This window comes from Thamnophis elegans, chromosome 4 (genome assembly GCF_009769535.1).
Source record: "Thamnophis elegans isolate rThaEle1 chromosome 4, rThaEle1.pri, whole genome shotgun sequence".
Classification (NCBI taxonomy): domain Eukaryota; kingdom Metazoa; phylum Chordata; class Lepidosauria; order Squamata; family Colubridae; genus Thamnophis; species Thamnophis elegans.
The window spans coordinates 113650978-113669677 of NC_045544.1; the positions used below are offsets into that span (position 1 = coordinate 113650978).

Sequence of the window (18700 nt, forward strand, 5' to 3'; positions counted from 1 at the left end):
CTCATCCCGAGAAAGCTCGTGTCTGTGTCTTTTCTCAACATTGGCCTCATGAGCGAACCACGGGTACATCACATGTATTGACATCACATTCTTCTCTTATATTTTCTCCCTGTTAGCCCTGTTGCAGAGGGCTACTGTATAAGAATATAGATGATGACTAGATTACAGCAAAAACATAAATAAAAATCTAACTTTACATCTGGATTTTTACAGACCAGATATAGTTGTCTTACAATGGAATAGCATTTTTGTCAAATTTGTATATAAAAAGGAAGGCAAAATCAGCTCATGAAATTTTTCTGCAGATCACAGATATCGACAATAACTTTTCTTAATGTAGTATCCACCAGGAATGGTAAACAACAATTCTCATAATTCCCAAGACTATAGGAATTGGACATTGTAATTATTGTTGCCAAATATACAAAAACAAAAGTCTGTAGATCTATAAATATGAAATGAGACATCTATTCACCATCCTTTCAAATTCTTCTATACAATTTTGATGTCTATGCTGTAAAGGCTCTTTAGATTTACAACTCAGAGAACACAAGTTATTTCTCTATGAGAACAAGAAGAAATGTTAAGCATTTGCTGCTTTCAGATATGGAACATACCTTAGGCACTATAATAAAATTCTGGAAAAAGCAACAAGCAGACTTGATTTATGTTTATTTAGACATATTGAAATGTGTGTGTATGTGTGTGTGCTACATTGTCACCTCAAATATATGTATGGATCTCAGTAGGCTACAGTTAGATATTATTTTAAGTAAGGGAGAATTGTTTTGGCTGCTTTCTCTCTTTCTTGGGTGGTATTTTCTCCCTCTGGTTGACTGAATATGATATCTTCCCTTTGGCTTATTCAGCTTTCCTGGCATGTCATCCGCAGCAAGCAGAATAATCCATAGCTGCATGTATTCCTCCTTCACTGAAGTCTTTTCCAGAACACCCGCTCACCTCCACTTCAAGAGGCTTCCTCCAGGCTGTCCTGTAACCAGGAAGAATTCTTCAACAGCCAATGCTTTCTAGAATCCATTTTGCTTTACCAGTCATTACCACCCTCCTACTTCTTCCCCAAAGTCTTCCCTTTCAATTCCCACCTTCCTCTTTCTCCTTTCAAACACAACAATACTTCTCTGTTCCTATTGAAATATGCTGTCTCTTCTACTTTCAGGGTCTGCTATCAGCTTTAAAAAGCCCTGTGTCTATCTGGGCATATACGTGACAGGATAGATGAGAATCGTGTGTGACTGATGCTATGACACACTCCCTATATTAAGAGTTGAGGTGATTTTCCCACCAGTCTTCTATTGGTCCTACTGGTATTTGAGTAAGGCAGTTTGAGATCTTTGAGCTATTTCTCTGGCTAGATAGAAAATCTACAGTTTAGTGCTAATGATTTGGTACAATGCTACTTGGTAGTATTGTACAATGACAATAGTGGTACAATAATTTGGTACAATACAATAACTACAATTAAATAATCAAGGCTAAAGTTAATAAGCTCTGGGTGTTATGCAAATTCAGTGATTAGCTCTTTCAGTGACCTGGTTAGGCATTAACTATGTGACTCTAGCTGCTGTGTGATCAGGTGCAAGCGGAATCTTGAGAAATTTACAATCTCAGTTCCACAAATAAAAACTCTAGAGACACAAAAGCATCTTTGGCACTTTAAAACCTAATCTATTTATTATGGCGCAAGTTTTCAAAAGTTTATTAAGATTTAAAAATAGATTACAGTTAATATTAAAAAAAACATATGTAATAGCAATAGACTTATTTACTGCTTCACAGTACTTTACAGACCCTTCTAAGTGGTTTACAGAGTCAGCGTATTGCCCCCAACAATCTGGGTCCTCATTTTACCCACCTCAGAAGGATGGAAGGCTGAGTCAACCTCGAGCCTGGTGAGATTTGAACTGCCAAATTTTAGGCAGCCAGCAGTCAGCAGAAGTAGCCTGCAGTACAGCATTCTAACCACTGTGCCACCATATATCATAATGATATGATAAACTAAATAACACAACTGATTACATAAAAGATAAAATACTTTTTTATAGGGGGAAAAGGAGAAAGAAAATAATCCCTCTGTTAAGCTATGAATAAGGGGGAGGAGGGTAAAGACAGGAAAAATACACAAAACTTCTAAAAGGCAAATCATCAAATATTTTAACCAAGGATGAATGGAATATTATTGTCAAAGGCTACAATTCTAGAATTCCACATATAAAGAAAGGAAGGAAGATGGGGCTGAAATGACTGGGAGGAAAGACCAGCCTTGACAGTCAAAAATGGAGATTCCAACTGTGGGATACCCAACCAAAATTGGGAGAAGAAGAGGTGGTGAGTGATGTCAGGGAACATCCTGGTGATGGAAATTTCCTGGAAGTCATAAGGCAAAAATAAATATAGTAGTGACCGGCCACAGCCTGTCCTAAAGAATCCACCAGCCTAAAAGAAGAAAGACAGACAAAGTGGTTAGCATAGCAATAGCATTTAGACTTACAGTATATACCACTTCACGATGCTTTACTGCAATCTCTAAGTGTTTTACAGAATCAGAATATTGCTGCCAACAATCTAGGTCCTCATTTTACTGACCTTGGAAGAATGGAAGGTTGAGTCAACCTTGAGCCAGTCAGAATCAAACTCCTGGCTGTGGGCAGAGTTAGCCTGCAATACTGCCTTCTAACCACTATCCCATCACAGCTCCTACATCCCCTACCCTTAGGAGTGCTAAGTAGCCAAGGGAGAAGCACTTGGCAGTGTGTAGAACTGGGGCCTCATGACAGAGCTGAATCTAGCATGGAAAATAAAAGTCAGGTTGGGAAGAATAGTAAAGGAGAAGATACTATAAGGTTAAAGAAAATAAACCAGAGTTTAGAAGATTAAAATCAACTGTAGAAATATTAGAATCGGGATAAAAATGTTGATTGCAAATTGGAAGGTGACTTTTCTGCAATGAAAAGCATTTTAATAGTAAAACATTTTCTAAATCCATTCATTCATTCATTCAATTGGAATGAAAACCAAATGGAATTGATCTACAGGCACCTGTCTTGAGATCCGAATCATCTTGATCCCATGCATACATCATTATCTCTCTCCATACTTTTCTGTCTTTGCATACATCCTATCACTGCTTTACACACTCTTGTTTTCTAAATCTATTTTGAACAATTGATCAATTATGAACCTTTAAGTCATTGCTAGCTCTTAGCGACCACATTGATTTTCCCTAGGACCATCTGTCTCTAATCTGGTCTTTCAGGTCTTCCAATAGTATATTCATCACTAATATAAAATGTATTTTTAATCATCTCATTAACTGTATCCAGTATTTTTATTTTATTTTTCCTTTCAATTCATTCAGTCATTATTTGTTTTGCAATTCAATTTTCATCCATTCTGTCCATATGCCCAAACCATCTCAATATAATTTTATTTTATTTTAATAAAATGTGGCAAATAGAATAAAAAGATAAGCAAATAAACATACTTTTTAAAATACTGGATGCTTGGTGTTTTATTCAATTCATATTAATCACATATTCAATCTCTTGATTTAACATTTTAAGTACACACACCTTCTGTAAGCACACCACTTTGTTATTTTAATATTTCTCTAGTAACACCATCTACAGGGGCAACCTTATAATACTTCCACATTTTCACAGCATGCATTATTCCCTTTTCATCAATTTTCTTGGACAGCAACATTTACAGCATTCATTTCAGCTCCATTCATCAACATATAACTGTATTTCTCATATGCATGTCTAAAATACTCCTTCCATCATTTCCTTGCTTCAGTTTCTTCCCAAATAATTTAATCACTTTTATTTTTAATTCAATTAGCTTTGCTAAAAGCTTTTTGTTTTGCCCTCTTCCAAATAAATGTTTCTTTTCATCAAAATTATGATGCGTTTTCTTGGTCTCTTTTAATCCTAACCCTTTCTTGTAATTTCTTTTTGCAAATAGATTTCTCCCTCTCTAGACATTAAATAATACCTTTCTCTCACCTTCATATTTTTACTGCAATCATCCTGTTATAGGTATTTTTCCTTCAGCCACTGCCCCTTTGACTTTATTATTCCACAAAATATTCTTTTTCATATTTCTCATATTTCATCATTCCTGTAGCACTCTGTAACAGAATTCTTTTCAGTTCTAAGTAGTTTCCACCTATTTTCCTCTATGTCTATTTTTCATTCATTCTGTTGGGAGATTAACTTATCATCTAATACTTTTTCATATATGACTCATCTTTCTCTTTTTGCTGGCATATTACTTTCATTCTACCCTCCCCCCTTTTCCTATGTCCCCTCTTGACACTACCAAAATATGGTCTATCCCATGTTCAAAATCTCTCTATTTCTCTCAACTTTTTCTCATAAAAAGCATGTTTTTATATTTACACTCATCCCTTTGCCATATGTGCATATTAGATTTAAATTTGACTTATGTATTTAATATGTACACTCATCAACCATGATTCTCATTTATTTGGGATTTTTTGAATGCTCCCCTTTTTTGTATTTTTGTGCTGTTTCCACTCACCTATTCATGTTAATTAGTTGATCAGCCCTGATTGTGTTCATTCGGAATTTTGCCGTTTTTTTCTCCTAACTCACCTCTCATTATTCCAGTGTTACCATTCACTGAAGTCTAACAGGTAAAGTGTACTTGTAACCAGACTATGGATTCTTACTTTCATCAACACCCTGAACAACCAAGTTGTCAGCAATTTATATTTTCTTACCTATGGTCTAGCCCTTTATTAAAGCCAACCCTTCATTTTCCTGCAAGTATTATCTTTATTTCACACAATCTATGTGACTATCTTCATTTAGAACTACCTGTCTCTTTTTCTTAGTTTCACAAACACAGAACATATTTTTTTTCCTTTCCTTTCATTCATTAATCAGTTATGTTTGGTTTTTCATTTCAATTCATTTATTTATTGGATTTTGTTGACACTTTATTCCAAAATAACTTTAGGTGCTTAGAGTCTTCTTATGTCTCAAGCTGCACCCTTCCTTATAAGATAGATGCTACTATGTGGGCCCACTAAGATTGACTTTGATCAATCAATATCAATTTTATAATTTTTAGTAAGGCAGAGTTGTAGACCAAGTTAGGAATTTCAGTCATACAGTACTTATGCCACATGCAGTACTACCAGTCACTTTGATATTATTGCCAGTGGGCCATATCTTCCTCCAAAGTCTAATTTTAGCTGAAGCACACTCATACTGTTTTATGCAGTCTAGGATTTCTAGTTTGGTGCCAATACATTGTCCCTTACTAGGAGGTATATGCAATATGCTAATGTGTTCAACTCAAGATACTTTCCCAGTCCTGAGAGAAACAAGGAAAGTGTTCTTCTGCAGGATTTTTGGAACACAGTTTCAATCAGAGCGTAGTAAGTGAGAATAAGAATAGTTTAAGGAAGCAGGAATTAGAGGTTGATTAGGGAGAGCAATCACACTACAGGCACTGGCGTACAAGACAGGTGAGATGGAGTGAGGCAGGCAAGTTGTAGTAGCAGCAGCCTTGAGCAAACAGAGACAGACAGGTAGCAGTAAGGAAGCAAAAAAAAAGGGGGGGCAACTGTGTTAGAATAGGAGACAGAGTAACGGGGTAAAGGGACTTAGAAGGCATCTTGGCCAGGACCTGCTTAGATGGTACCACTGGTATATTCGGGGATATCTGAGAAGCGAGAAAGAAACCTCAAACAAGAGCCTAGTGGGGTGCTGGAAGTTCAAAGGCGAATCTGTAAGAGCCCACCATCCAGCCTCAGGTCGCCTCCCCGGCCAGCCCAGTAGTCCTTATAAGGGAAGGCGGCAGCGGCGGCGGCAGCAGCAGCAGCGACGACGGAGGTGCAGGGTTGCGATGGAGGTGGTGCTGAAAGGACAGCTCCCGTCCCTCCCCTTCTCCCTCCCCCTTTGGAGCTGAGCGGCGGGTGCTGCCTGCAGAACGCACCGCCTTGCCCAGCACAGCCGCGGCGGGAGCCTCAGCAGCGGCAGCAGGAGCCGGAGCAGCAGCCATGAGCCAGGCAACCACCGCCTCTCTTTCAGCAGCAGAAGTAGCCGCCGCGTCCGCTCCCGCCTCCCGCGGGGCTCCCCAGCAGCCGTCCGCCGCCGCCGCCGCCCGTGTCTCTCCCAGCTCGGCGGGACCATGAAGCGGCAAAACGTCCGGACTCTGGCCCTGATCATTTGCACCTTCACCTACCTGCTTGTGGGCGCCGCCGTCTTCGACGCCCTGGAGTCCGAGGCGGAGACGGCCGACCGGACTAAGCTGGAGCAGAAGCAGCTGGAGCTCAAGAGCAAGTACAACCTCTCCGAGGCCAACTACTGCGAGCTGGAAGGGGTGGTGCTGAAGCTGAAGCCCCACAAGGCCGGCGTCCAGTGGAAGTTCGCCGGCTCCTTTTACTTCGCCATCACCGTCATCACCACCATAGGTAAGGCGGGGGACACCCGGGCTCCGGCAGCACCTCTCGCTGCGGCCTCGGAGAGCTTTCCGCCCGGCCGGGGTAATCCCCGGTTTAAATTCCGCCCCCTCCTCCCCAGCCCATCAGGCACCCGCATCTTCCGCCTCCCCATTTGCAGTTTTGTCTCCTGCTTTTGTGTGTGTGTGTGCTGGATCTTTTGGCTGTTTTAGGAGTTCCTTCCTCTTCTCGCGAGCAGGCGGGATCGGATCGGTCCAGGAGAAGAGTTCGGCAACTTTATTCTGGGGAAAGAGATGGTCCAAAAATTGAAAGCGCCCCCCCCCCCCGTCCTCAGATAGGTCACTACTTGGGGGGGGGGAGAGGCGATTATATCTTGCTTTCTTCTAGCCTTCCCAAAGCTGGCTTACTACTGTCCCATCAACCCAGCACAGCCGCTCTTTTACTCCCTGGGTGCGATGGTCGTTTTGGTCCCAGTGAATAGTTTTCTCTAGGTAGCTCTTAAGCGCCTGATTATATCCTGTGCCTCCTTTCCCGCTCTACCCCTCATCCTCGCCCCTGGTTTTTTTCCGTTGCTTTTGCGCTCCCCCTCCCCGCCCGGGAGGAGCAGTCGGGGAGGCTCACTCTGGAAGGCATCCCGTTCCTGGGTATCTGAGATTTTCGCTCCCACGCTCTTCAAGTCAAGTCGTTAATGGCCTTGGGGCTCCCCCCACCCTCTCTTCTCGAGGCTCCCCAGCCTGGCTGTGGAAGAGTGTGCGCGTGTGTGAAGCCTGCAGTGCATGCTAAAGCAGGGGGAACAATAGAGACAAAAGATTTTCCACCCAAAGCAGAGCCTTTCTCTCTTGTTTCCCCCACCCCGAATTTGTTTAGCCCGAGAGCGTGTTGCGCCATATCTGAAGGCGTGTTGCGGGTTTCCAATCGCACTCGCCGTATAATCCGTTGTAGCAGCTGCCAGTTGTGGGGCGTGGGGGGGAGGAGGAGGAGAAGGAGAGTACCTATGTGTGTGTGTGGGGGGGTTATCTAAAGGGTTCCAAGTAAGGAGCAGAGCTCAGCTCCCCCGCCCCCCCAAAAAAGCCCCTTCTTGGGCTGGGCAATTATTTGGGCTAAAGAGATGAGAAAAATCACTGCATTTCAACCACATCCCTAAACTAGGCCCAGTGAAATTCTTCAGAGTAAATATGTGCAGAAGTGAGCTGCTAAAATATCTATTCTGGAGCATGTGCTTGAGAAATTGGAACATTCTTTGCCTCTTTGAATAAACAGACTTACTTGAAAAGTACTCCACTGTAATTAATAGATTTCCCTCCTATGTGAGTGTGTCAGGACTACAGCCCTAAAGAGTTGTAGAACAGTTTCATTTTTTCCCTGTCCAACAACTTTTCCCTTCCCTGCTTCTTGCTTACCAACCAACCCACTACCCTTCTCCCTCCTTTTCATACAGGTCCCTTAGAATTATTTAGATGTCTACATATCCCCCACACACATTTTTTGTTTTAAAGGGAGAAAAGATTTGCATCCTGGTTCTCTGTTGTCCTGAAAACATATGGGTGGTTTCAGGAGGGAACTCATCTTGACTTTTGAACAATGTCTGAATTGTTCAAAATGAGCACTATGAATAAAGCAAGAGCATCTTCGGACTCTGCCTGCAATGCATACATTCCCAATCTTTTACGTATCATTCCGATGGGAATGGAGGGGTTTTCCCTTGACCGGAAGAGAATCAGGAATCGTGTTTCCACCCTGCCACACAGCAAGCTCAAACATTCTTAGGTCTTAGAAAAATATCTTATATTAAGACCAGCAATCTTCTAATCCTTTACAGGACAGCAAGTTTCAGTGTGTGGAATGGTGCATATTGCTGAGTAAGCATGATTTCACTCATAGACCTTACCCACCTGATCAGGCAGGGAATTATTTTTGGTGCAATAAAGGGGCCCGTTATAGCAAGTTGTTTCTACTTTATAGGTGAGAATTGAGAAGGGGAAGGAGCTTGCTCAGTGCCCATTGGTGGGGAACTTAGAAAACTCAGTCACTTCAATGCAGAATTATGTCATGTTTGGATAATGGCAACGTTTTTCTTTATTTGCTGATAACTGATCTTATGTAAGAATCCATGCAGTCTTAGCTTGGGGATGAGAAGTTAGTGGGGAAAACGTTAGTAAAACAGACTCTTTGTGGGGAATGGATAAGAGGCAGCACTAATAATAACAGATGAATTTTCAAACTGCTTCACAAAATTTCATTTTTCCACTCTATTTGCAAGTCAGTTCGATTTCACAGTAAATGTTATTCTTGCATCTAAACAATGGTATCCATATTTACTTTAAAGTGACTTCTGTTGAACTCAGTAAAATTTACTATTCAGTAAACATATACTGGTGTCATCTGTGAAGCGAACACTATGTTCTTTTTATTTTGGTTCCAACATTTCTGTTCTTTAACAGGACAAAAGCAATTTCTTGATGCTTTTAAAACGAAATGTTATATATTTTGCAACATACTAAGCCTAAATGCTCAAACAGAGCATTTTTAAGGACAAACAAATGCAACTGGGTACAGTGTGACATGTAGAGGAAGAGATCAGTTTAAGCTCCTAATTCTTGCTTGCAATCAGATTAATTCCTGATTTATGTTGCTGCTACATAACAGAGTGGAATTCTGGCCAAAGCCTCACAGAGACCAGACAGCCTTGAAACAGCTTTCAATGAGTCCAAATTATTTTTTGAATCTCTGGCTCTTGAAGCATTTCTCTACCCCCTGTCCTTCTAAGACAGCTTTTCCTGCTCTCAATCATTGTTGTCTTATTTTTAGAACATTCTCTTTGCTTTGGATTATTTCTTTTAAAAATGCAAATCTTTATATACTGTCCTTGTCTTCAGGTTCACAAAACTCTTTAAGAGGGACCATCTCTTGTCCTGCCTCATATAAGTAAAGTTCACCCTTCGCTCAAAAGAATGAGGCAGCACTACAGAAACAGCCATCAAATAATTAAAGCCCACTAACTGATAAATGGAGGGATGTAGTGGCTCAGTGGCTAAGAAGCTGAGCTTGTTGATCAGAAAGGTCAGCAGTTCAGTAGTTTGAATCCCTAGCGCCGCATAATGGAGTGAGCGCCCATTACTTGTCCCAGGTTCTGCCAACCTAGCAAGCAGAAAAATAAGGACCACTTTGGTGGGAAGATAACAGCCCTCTGTGCGCCTTTGGCATTTAGTCATGCCAGCTACATGACCACGAAGACGTCTTTAGACAGCACTGGCTCTTCGGCTTTGAAACGGAGATGAGCACCACCCTTAGAGCCAGAAATGACTAGCATGCATATGGGAGAATCTTTACCTTTACTTTACCTTTAACTAATAAATGCAATCACTGTCACCAATAACCAAAAGCTGAAATATCCATTAAACAACCTTCTAACAACAACAAAAAAAGGGTTGGTTTTGCATCTTCTCTGAAAAAGTAGAGCAGCTGCAGATCATACACATGAGCAACATCTGCAAACTTAAGACAACCAGAAGAAGGTCTTGTGGCTTGGTCCACAGATCCTGATATGGCATAGGCATCGCAAGCAGCTCCTACTTTCAGGAAGAAAAACATCTGTTGGATTAATGTAGGGTAAAGATATCTCTAAAATTAGGAGATGCCAGACTAGGAAGGGTTGGAGAGTCATTACAAAGGTTCTGAAACTGTCCTTCAAAATGAATCGATACCATGTTTGCCTAAAAGTAAGATAGGGTCTTATTTTCTTTTGACCTCCAAAATATGGCCTTGGCCTTATTATCGGGGGAGAGGACTTATTATTTTTGGGGTGCAGGAGGCAGCAAGTATGGTCATTTCATGGCTGCTGTTTTGCGCTGCTGCAACAGCGCAACACAGCTGCTTGTCAGCTATTCGCCCCTGAGGCTATGCCTGGGTCCTCTTCGGGAGCCTGCTCGCAAGAGAGCAGTCGCCCGGCAACCCCCCTCTCCAGCTGGGCAGAGCGCTACTTTTTTAGCAGTGGCTGCTCTGGGAGTGCACTCTATGGTTGTGGCCTGGCGGCTGGATGACTCTCTGCCCTGGCTCCTGAAAGACTCAGCAGCAGGTGGCTGGCCTGACCAGCCTCTTCTCCACTTCCAGCAGTTTCCAGCCGGGATTTGGAAGCTGCAGAAGAAGCCATCCTCAGTGCTGTGATGGCTGCAGCAGTGGCGGAAGCAGCAGCGGTGGCAGCAGCCCTGGCCCTGCAGGGAGAGCTGGCCCAGGTTGTGGTGAGGACTGGGAGGTGCACAAGCAGGTGTGTGTGTGAACAGGTGCTCATACAACCCCCCCTCTGGCCAGGTAGAGTACCATTCACTGACTCAGCTGTATCCCAAAGGCACCAAGCCATGTGAGCGCTGGTCACCCCTCCCACAGCTTGGCCCCTTCGGAATACTGCTGGGTCAGTGAATGGCACTCTGCCTGGCCAGAGGGGGGGTGTTGTTCACTGGGCTTATTTTGGGGGGAGGGCATATATTTTTGCCCACCCCAAAAATCTGGCATGGCCTTATTTTCAGGACATGTCATATTTTCGGGGAAACATGATAGCTAGTAGAATGTTCCCAAATTTAGCCAAATGAATCCCTGGAATCTGGACTTTAGCAATAGATGATTATTGTACTGCTATAACTTTCCATGGGATAAGGGGAGTGTCATGATGACACTGTTCACTTGCCATCATAAGGGCTTAGATCAGTAGTGTCAAACTCACAGCTGCGTCACGTGATGCATCGGGACTTTCCCTCCTTTTGCTAAACCAGGCGGGGGCATGGCCTGGGTGTGACACATCCACCTTTGACCACCTTGGCTTAGATGCTTATGCCTCTGCTAAGTGACGTGTCGAAGTCACTTTTAAGGACTATTTAGGATAGCATTCTCTCTTCAAAGATGCAAAAGTATGGATCAGTTGATGCCTAACTGAGTTTAGGTTCTCCCTGCCCTTTCAGTGTATGTTCTTAGGCCTTGCTGGAATTCCGCATGCTTTGAAGTTGTCAATGTACCTTCTGCTAAAAGCAATTCCCCTTCGTAGGCATGTGCTTGAATTTGATAAAACTGAATTTGTCAACAAAGCATGGCTGGCTTCATGTGTAATGCAAGCAAGGTATGATTTGCTAATTACAGTAATTAAGTTTAGTACTGTTGACCTTGAAAGAAACAAAGCACCTATTGGTTTAGCAATAAATGTATAACCAGCCGAAGACTTTGTGAAGCTTATGTCTGAGATAACAAGGATGTCTGGTATAAGTGATGATTCCATATGCATCATGACAATAACCCTTATGCAAATTATATGATTTGCATGAATGACATCATGACGGACACAATATATTTGCCTTTTTCTCTCTTCCTCCATGCCCATATATCTCTACATTGCTGTGTTTTTGTTATTGCCAAGTAAGTAAAAATATATCAGCAGGAAAGTCATAATGGTTGAAATAACACCACGTACTTCATCTGAAACGAGCTAACAAAAGTAATATATAAGGTGCTATATTCAAAGAAACCATATTAGAAACTTAAAATAGTGGCTTAGGTCATATGTTATGCTGAACCACTAGCAACTCCTTTTTCCATTTTAATCAGTTTATTGTTCTGCAAACTTCCAGGGCAGATTTCAAAGCCAATATTAACCAAGCAGCTGTTGGTGAAAGAAGATTATTCTAGGAACTTTTGCAAAGTCAGTGAAATTACCGAGGAGTTATGTGAAATTATTTTGGAGGCAATGACAGAAAGGGGGAAGATTTTATATAAAGTAATTTTTGCCACTTTAAAGCAGTGGAAGGATTCAAATAATTTAACAACCAGTTCTCTGCCCTAATGATTTTTTCCAACAGCCAGTTCACTAAGTTACTGAGAAAGTTAACAACCGGTTTTCCCGAAGTGGTGCGAACTGGCTGAAACCCACCACTGCTTTAAAGTATATATCAGCTATTAAGAAAGGTAGCAATTAAGTCAAAATCTCTCCATTTTTTTAGCTTCATTAAAGATAAAGTCTGATTAAAATAAAAAATAATTAAAAAGCAACCCCCCCCCAAAAAAAAAAGTTTAGCTGCCTGGCAAAATTAACACACAAGCCAAGCCAAAAGGGAAAAAAAATCCAGCTGCAATAACAGGAATCACTTGGCATCTGAAAGTAGGAAGGACACGAAACTAATAATCTGAATCAGAGAATTTCACAATCTCAGGGGCTTTGCTGGAAGGTTCCACTTCCACACCCTTTAAAAATGGGATATAGAAGAACTGACTTTCTGCAAGTGGATCAGTCAGAAGAGGAAGTTGGTCTTAGGTACAAAACTTGTTACAGATGCTGGGGTGGAGAATGCAGCATGCAGAAGATGAAACAGTTCCGATTAGTTAGTCGGTTACCACTGTATTTCTTTCCACCAGTAGGAAAACATTGTGGAGAGGCTACAGATAGACTGAAGTGAGATTGCCCCACCAAGGCAGGGTGGTTCAGCATTTTGTGGGAATCCAACTACACTCTTAGTATATTGCATGTGAATCAGGCCCTTAAACCATATTATGGTTTCTTCAGAATAGCCCATAATCCTTGCTTACTCAGCTTTAAGATTTAGCATGTTGTGTGAATCTAGCAACTCTTCCATTTTTTTTTTGCAAATCCTCTATGCTGCCCACTTAACTCCAGTGAAGGGTGTAGCTATATGCAGATAATTCAGGCTCTCGACTTGAGGCAGAAATTAGCCTTGGTTTGAATCAGTTTACAACTACATTCATACAATGTAGGTGAGGTGAGCTTCAAAAATTTCAGCAATGGGTTCTCTGCCTGGTTGCTGGGTGGGTGTGGCCATGGTGGGCATGGCCTAGTCGGCCTGCTGCACCACAGCAGGGGGGGCATTTTTGCTTTCCCCAAGCTCTGGAGGCTTTTCTTGAGCCTCTGGGAGGGTAAAAACTGCCTCTCCCGGGCTCCGGAGGCCTTCTGGGAGGCTCATTTTCCCCCTCCCCGAGTTTCTGTGTAGGCCCTGCACTTACCTCCCATCCAAAATGTGCCGTGTGGAGACTTCTGAGAGGGTTGGGGTGGGCGGGGCCAGCCAGGGGTGGAATTTGGAGGTTCTTCAAACTGGCCATAATGTTAGCTATGGGTTCTCCCAAAACTGGACAAACCCGTAGCAGCCCACCCCTGGTACAATCTAAAGAGAAGGCCCCAATTGGGAATGGGCAGTCCTGACTCAATGACACAGCTTCTACTTTAAAGTGCCAGTTTCATTCCTCTGCTAACCTGCCCTTTCAGGGATATGCTGGGATCACAGCTGTCAACTGGAGTGATAGGAACCATCCAGCACATCTGGAGGATGCTAGATCAGGGGTGGCAGTGGTGGGGGCAGAGGTTGTTTCTAAAAACGTTTGTGTCTCTTCAGTAAAGTTTATTCATTGATGCTAATGGCATTATTGATGCATTAATGATTCATTGTATGGTGTTGCCCCAATTGCTTCTAGATATTTGATAAGGAATCAAGATCCAAATCTAAGGATAGCAATCGCAACAACAATATTACAGCTTCTACCTCTACGACTAACTTTCAGCACTTCCAAAGGATCTGCCTTTGATGGCAGAGCTAAGAATAATTCTGGAAAAATTCTCAAGTTGCTGTGACTGTGTTGAGCTTGGCTCCTGGTGGAATATGCTTCTGTTTAAAGTATGATTTTTATAAGAAAGTGAACTCCACTGAGAAATGCTTTTAGATAAACATGTTCAGGTTGAAGCTAGCTATACATTATGCATAAATGCACTTTTTGAAAAGAAAGGGAATGTTAAAGAATTTGAGAAGCAACGTGATGAGAGTGCAAATGGCTAAGATTGATTGATCTTCATCTTGTACAGAGAGAATTAAGGGTAATCCAAGTAGAGAGAAAAGGAAGGAAGGAAGGAAGGAAGGAAGGAAGGAAAGGAAAGGAAGGAAGGAAGGAAGGAAGGAAGGGATGGAGGGAGGGACGAGCTTTCCCACAGATTCTCTACTCTTATTTTTTAACTTTTAAAAGTAATTTATGGGCATCCTTCCAGGAATTTGTGCATATACATTGTTTCTTTTCACCCACTGTAGTTTCCAAAACTTGGCAAATTTAAGATGCGTGGACTTCAATTTTCAGAATTCCCCAGCCAGTCATGCTAGAGTGTTAGTGCCTAAAAACGAAGACCATATAGAATCCTGGCAAGATCAACATTTACTTAGGATTTCTATTCAGACCAAGCAGAAAAGGGTGTTATGCATATTCCATATTTCTCAAAGTCACTGTGTGTGAGTTAGTGGCCATATACATCTATTTAATAAATAAATATATCTGAACAATAATCAATTCTAGGGGGCGCAAATTTAATCCCCTCTATGATTGGTGGCATTCTGTAACCTTTTTGGCATATACGCAGGTGGAGCTAGAGTAGAGACACAATTTCAAGAAAAAGTCTCATTTAGGCGTATATTTATTCAACTGATTTCCACACGGCTTCCTATGTCAAAAGACATTTCATATTTTCAAGTTATTGATAGCTCAGGTTATTAAGAGTTCTTTGTTTATAATTTCCTTAATAAAGTGGAGGTGTGCCTGGGCCACACCTCCAAGAATTCTGCTTATATCTTAGCTTTGCAGGCATAGGAGAGGAAGCAAAGAGAATTGAAGTAGAAGGAAGTGTAAGCTAAACACTTAATCACTAAATCTTTTAGCAGCTAACTGTTTTGTTCCAGGCAACTGGGCCTCCTTTTGCAGAAACTTGTCTTTTCTTTCTTCTTTACTGGGTTCCAGCCAGAGGTGAGATTCAGTCGGTTCTCTCCGGTTTGGGTCAACTGGTAGTGGCGGCTGCGGGAGGCTCTGCCCACTCACTCTGACCTGATGCACGAGCACTGCGCATGCGCAGAAGGCGGTGTGCATGTGCAGATGAAGTGTGTGCACTCATGTTTGCGAAACGTTAGGGAAGGTAAGTGAATCCCACCTCTGGTTCCAGCCCAGGTTTCAAAAAAGCTTGTTGGTCATTTACCCAAATCCAAATTCTAAAAAATATAGACTTATCCTCGTTTGAAATAAAATGGGGGGGGGGGAAATAACAATAGAAGAGAATATTTGTAATCCAGGGTTGAACCATGGTTTCCTGGTGCTCTCTGAGCTTGGTTGTTTTCTTGCAGATGTTTCATTACCCAACTTGGTATAACATCACCAGTGATATTACCTAGTTGGGTAATGAAACGTCTGCAAGAAAACAACCAAGCTTAGAGAGCACCAGGGACTCCCTGAATAAAGCTAGAGATATGGAGATCATTAGGGACACGGTGGCTCAGTGGCTAAGACACTGAGATTGTCAATCAGAAAGGTCAGCAGTTGGGCAGTTCAAATTCCTAGTGCCGTGTAACCGAGTGAGCTCCCATTACTTGTCCCTGCTTCTGCCAACCTAGCAGTTCAAAAGCATGTAAAAATGCAAGTAGAAAAATAGGAACCACCTTTGGTGGGAAGATAACAGCGTTCTGGGCACCTTCGGACAGCGCTGGCTCTTTAGCTTTGAAACAAAGATGAGCACCGCCCCCTAGAGTCGGGAACGACTAGCACATATATGCAAGGGGAACCTTTACTTCTACCTATGCAGATCATTAGCAAAGAGAATGTTGAAGGACAGCAACCAAACAGAGAAACAGAGAACTTGCAGAGGGAATAAAAGCAAATCTTTTCAAGAGAGAGAACCTGAAACTGATTTCCAATAGAGTTTCACCTTTAACTTTTAAACTCAAGAACAAAAGTATGTCAACGCAGTCCAGTCCATTAATTTTGAGTGGCATATTTATATCGGGCAGAGCAGTCTTCCTCACATTCAGGGACCTCGCCTTGACCTTTGAGAGAGATAGGCTGGCAGAAAGATAAGGGGGTTCAAGAAAATACCTTACACATGTAAAGTTTAAATAAATACAGCTCATGCAATTAGAGTCTGGGCATTTAATAATTTATCCCCTCAGTGACCTTAAAAAGTACAATTCCTCAGTACCATCGGTAGACTGCACTCTGATTCAACAAAACCTCTTCATTGGGGTCTCAAGAAACTTCCCCTCTGCCTGTCCTCATTTATTATTAAATGTCATTTGTAGGCTACGTTTCCAGATGAAATGATGCTCAAGGGGGCCAGTAATACATTACGATACAATAACATTTAGAAAAACATCATTTGCAATCAAGAGGAGTGCCCACCAACAGGCAAACACTCATCTTTTATCAACATAGACTGTGCTTAAACAAAGTCTGTCTGGATAAAAATGAGTTTGCCTGCTTGGGAGAATGGCAGACGTTAACCTAATCTCCATTTTCAGGAAGCTCCAGAAAAACAGGTAGTCCTCAACTTACAACAGTTCATTTAGTGCAGTGGTGGGTTTCAAAAATTGTTCAAACCTACTCTGTGGGTGTGGCCTCCTTTGTGGGAGTGGCTTGCCACCCATGTGACCGGATGGGAGTGGCTTGCTGCCCATGTGACCGGATATGAAGATGCCGACGACACTTGTCAGAACCACCTTAAATTACCTCACACACAGCACTGGCCTGCATAAGAATAGGATGTAAACTTGTTTTTTTAAAGGCATCTTTGGTTTGCGTTAAAACAACTTCAACACACGCAATGTTCTGATTGCACCACAAACGCAGTAGTCATCCTTACCTTTCACAGAGGCACTTAGTTTTATAAATATGAGCATGATAGTGTAGAATAATCATATCCAAGGACCAGTGGTGGGTTTCAAAAGTTTTTGGAACCTCTTCTGTAGGTGTGGCCTGCTTTCTGGGTCCACTGGTGGAACCTCTTCTAACCGGTTCGGTAGATTTGACGAACCGGTTCTACTGAATAGGTGCGAACTGGTAGGAACCCACCTCTGATTTAGTGACTGTTCAAGGTTACAACAGCACTGAAAAAAGTGATATGACAGTTTTTTAAATATTAACGACTGTTGCAGCATCCCCTTTGTCATGTGATCAAAATTCAGATCCTTGGCAACTGGCTCATATTTATGATGGTTGCGGTGTCCCAAAGTCACACGATCCGCTTCTGAACAAGCAAAGTCAATGCAGAATCCAGAGTCCTTTAACAACTGTGTTGTTAGCTGAACAACTGCAATAATTCACTTAACAATTGTGGCAAGAAAGGTCGTAAAATAGCAATAGCACTCAGACTTATATACTTTCTAGCACTTTCTAAGTGGTTTACAGAGTCAGCATATTGCCCCCAATAATCTGGATCCTCATTTTACCGACCTCAGGAGGATGGAAAACTGAGTCAACTTCGAGCCGGTGAGACTCGAACTGCCAAACTGCAGGTAGCCGGCAGTCAGCAGAGATAGCCTGCAGTACTGCATTCTAACCACTGCACCACCATGATTGGGGGAAAACTCACTTAACAAATGTCTCACTTAGCAATATGAATTTTGAGCCCAAGTGTGGTTGTACGTTGAGGACTACCCTGTATGTGCCAAATCCAGGAATTCTTTGGACTGCTTGTGCCCCTTGATGAGTACTCCTACCTTGCATGCAAATGTTGGGAAAATGAATCCCAAATAATAAGAATGACAGGGAGACCCCCGCCTGGCCTCTGAAGAGTGACATGGTGGAAGAGCCCCTGGGAGCAGGGTAGCCTGTCCAAATTCTCTGCTTTTATCCCCCTCCCCAGGACAGAATGTACGCTATCTGTGGCATTCCTGCCCTGGCCTTGACTGATCAACACCACTCCACCGCCTGTTCAAAATTACCCTTGGCTTCACTCATGTGGCCCTGCTTATCTCCCCAGTCATTTCCTGAATTGATTTTCAGATGGTCAAGGTAATCTTTGGTGAAAGGATGACTCTCTAGCTAAGTCTCTGTGGCTATTCTTTGACCCCAAACTAGAATTCAGCTTGTCAAAAACTTTGTCATCCATAAGAGATGCTCACACAGATTCCCACTGTGCTCACTCTGGTGAATCTTGATTGGTAGTTGTTTTCATGTTAAGCCTGCACAGATTTTGGATGGGGGTTTTCTCTTAAAAGCTTTCTCGGTGTTGCAAAGCATGTGAGCAAAAATCTACAATTTTCAGATGGGGAAAAAAATCTGTTCTGTAGCCAGCATGACTTTCTCGTATTTGGGGATATTATTCATGCTCCAGTGCCCCCTAACAACCCACCACATTTCACCTGTAAATGCTGTCTCAATTGCACCGATCGTAAACCTTAAACTAAAATGTCAATAATTAAATCTGCAACTGCAGATCAGAAACGAATAGAAAGACCA

At 42.3% G+C, this 18700-nt stretch overlaps 1 protein-coding gene across 1 annotated transcript in view; it reads left to right on the plus strand.

Annotated features, from left to right (window-relative positions):
- Positions 1-6183: 6183 nt before the first annotated feature.
- KCNK3 (potassium two pore domain channel subfamily K member 3) overlaps positions 6184-18700 on the plus strand; it is a 115611-nt gene continuing 103094 nt past the window's right edge. Inside the window, exon 1 of the mRNA XM_032217128.1 lies at positions 6184-6466. Within this exon, the coding sequence (XP_032073019.1) occupies positions 6184-6466 (283 nt within the window). The remainder of the gene's footprint in view (positions 6467-18700) is intronic.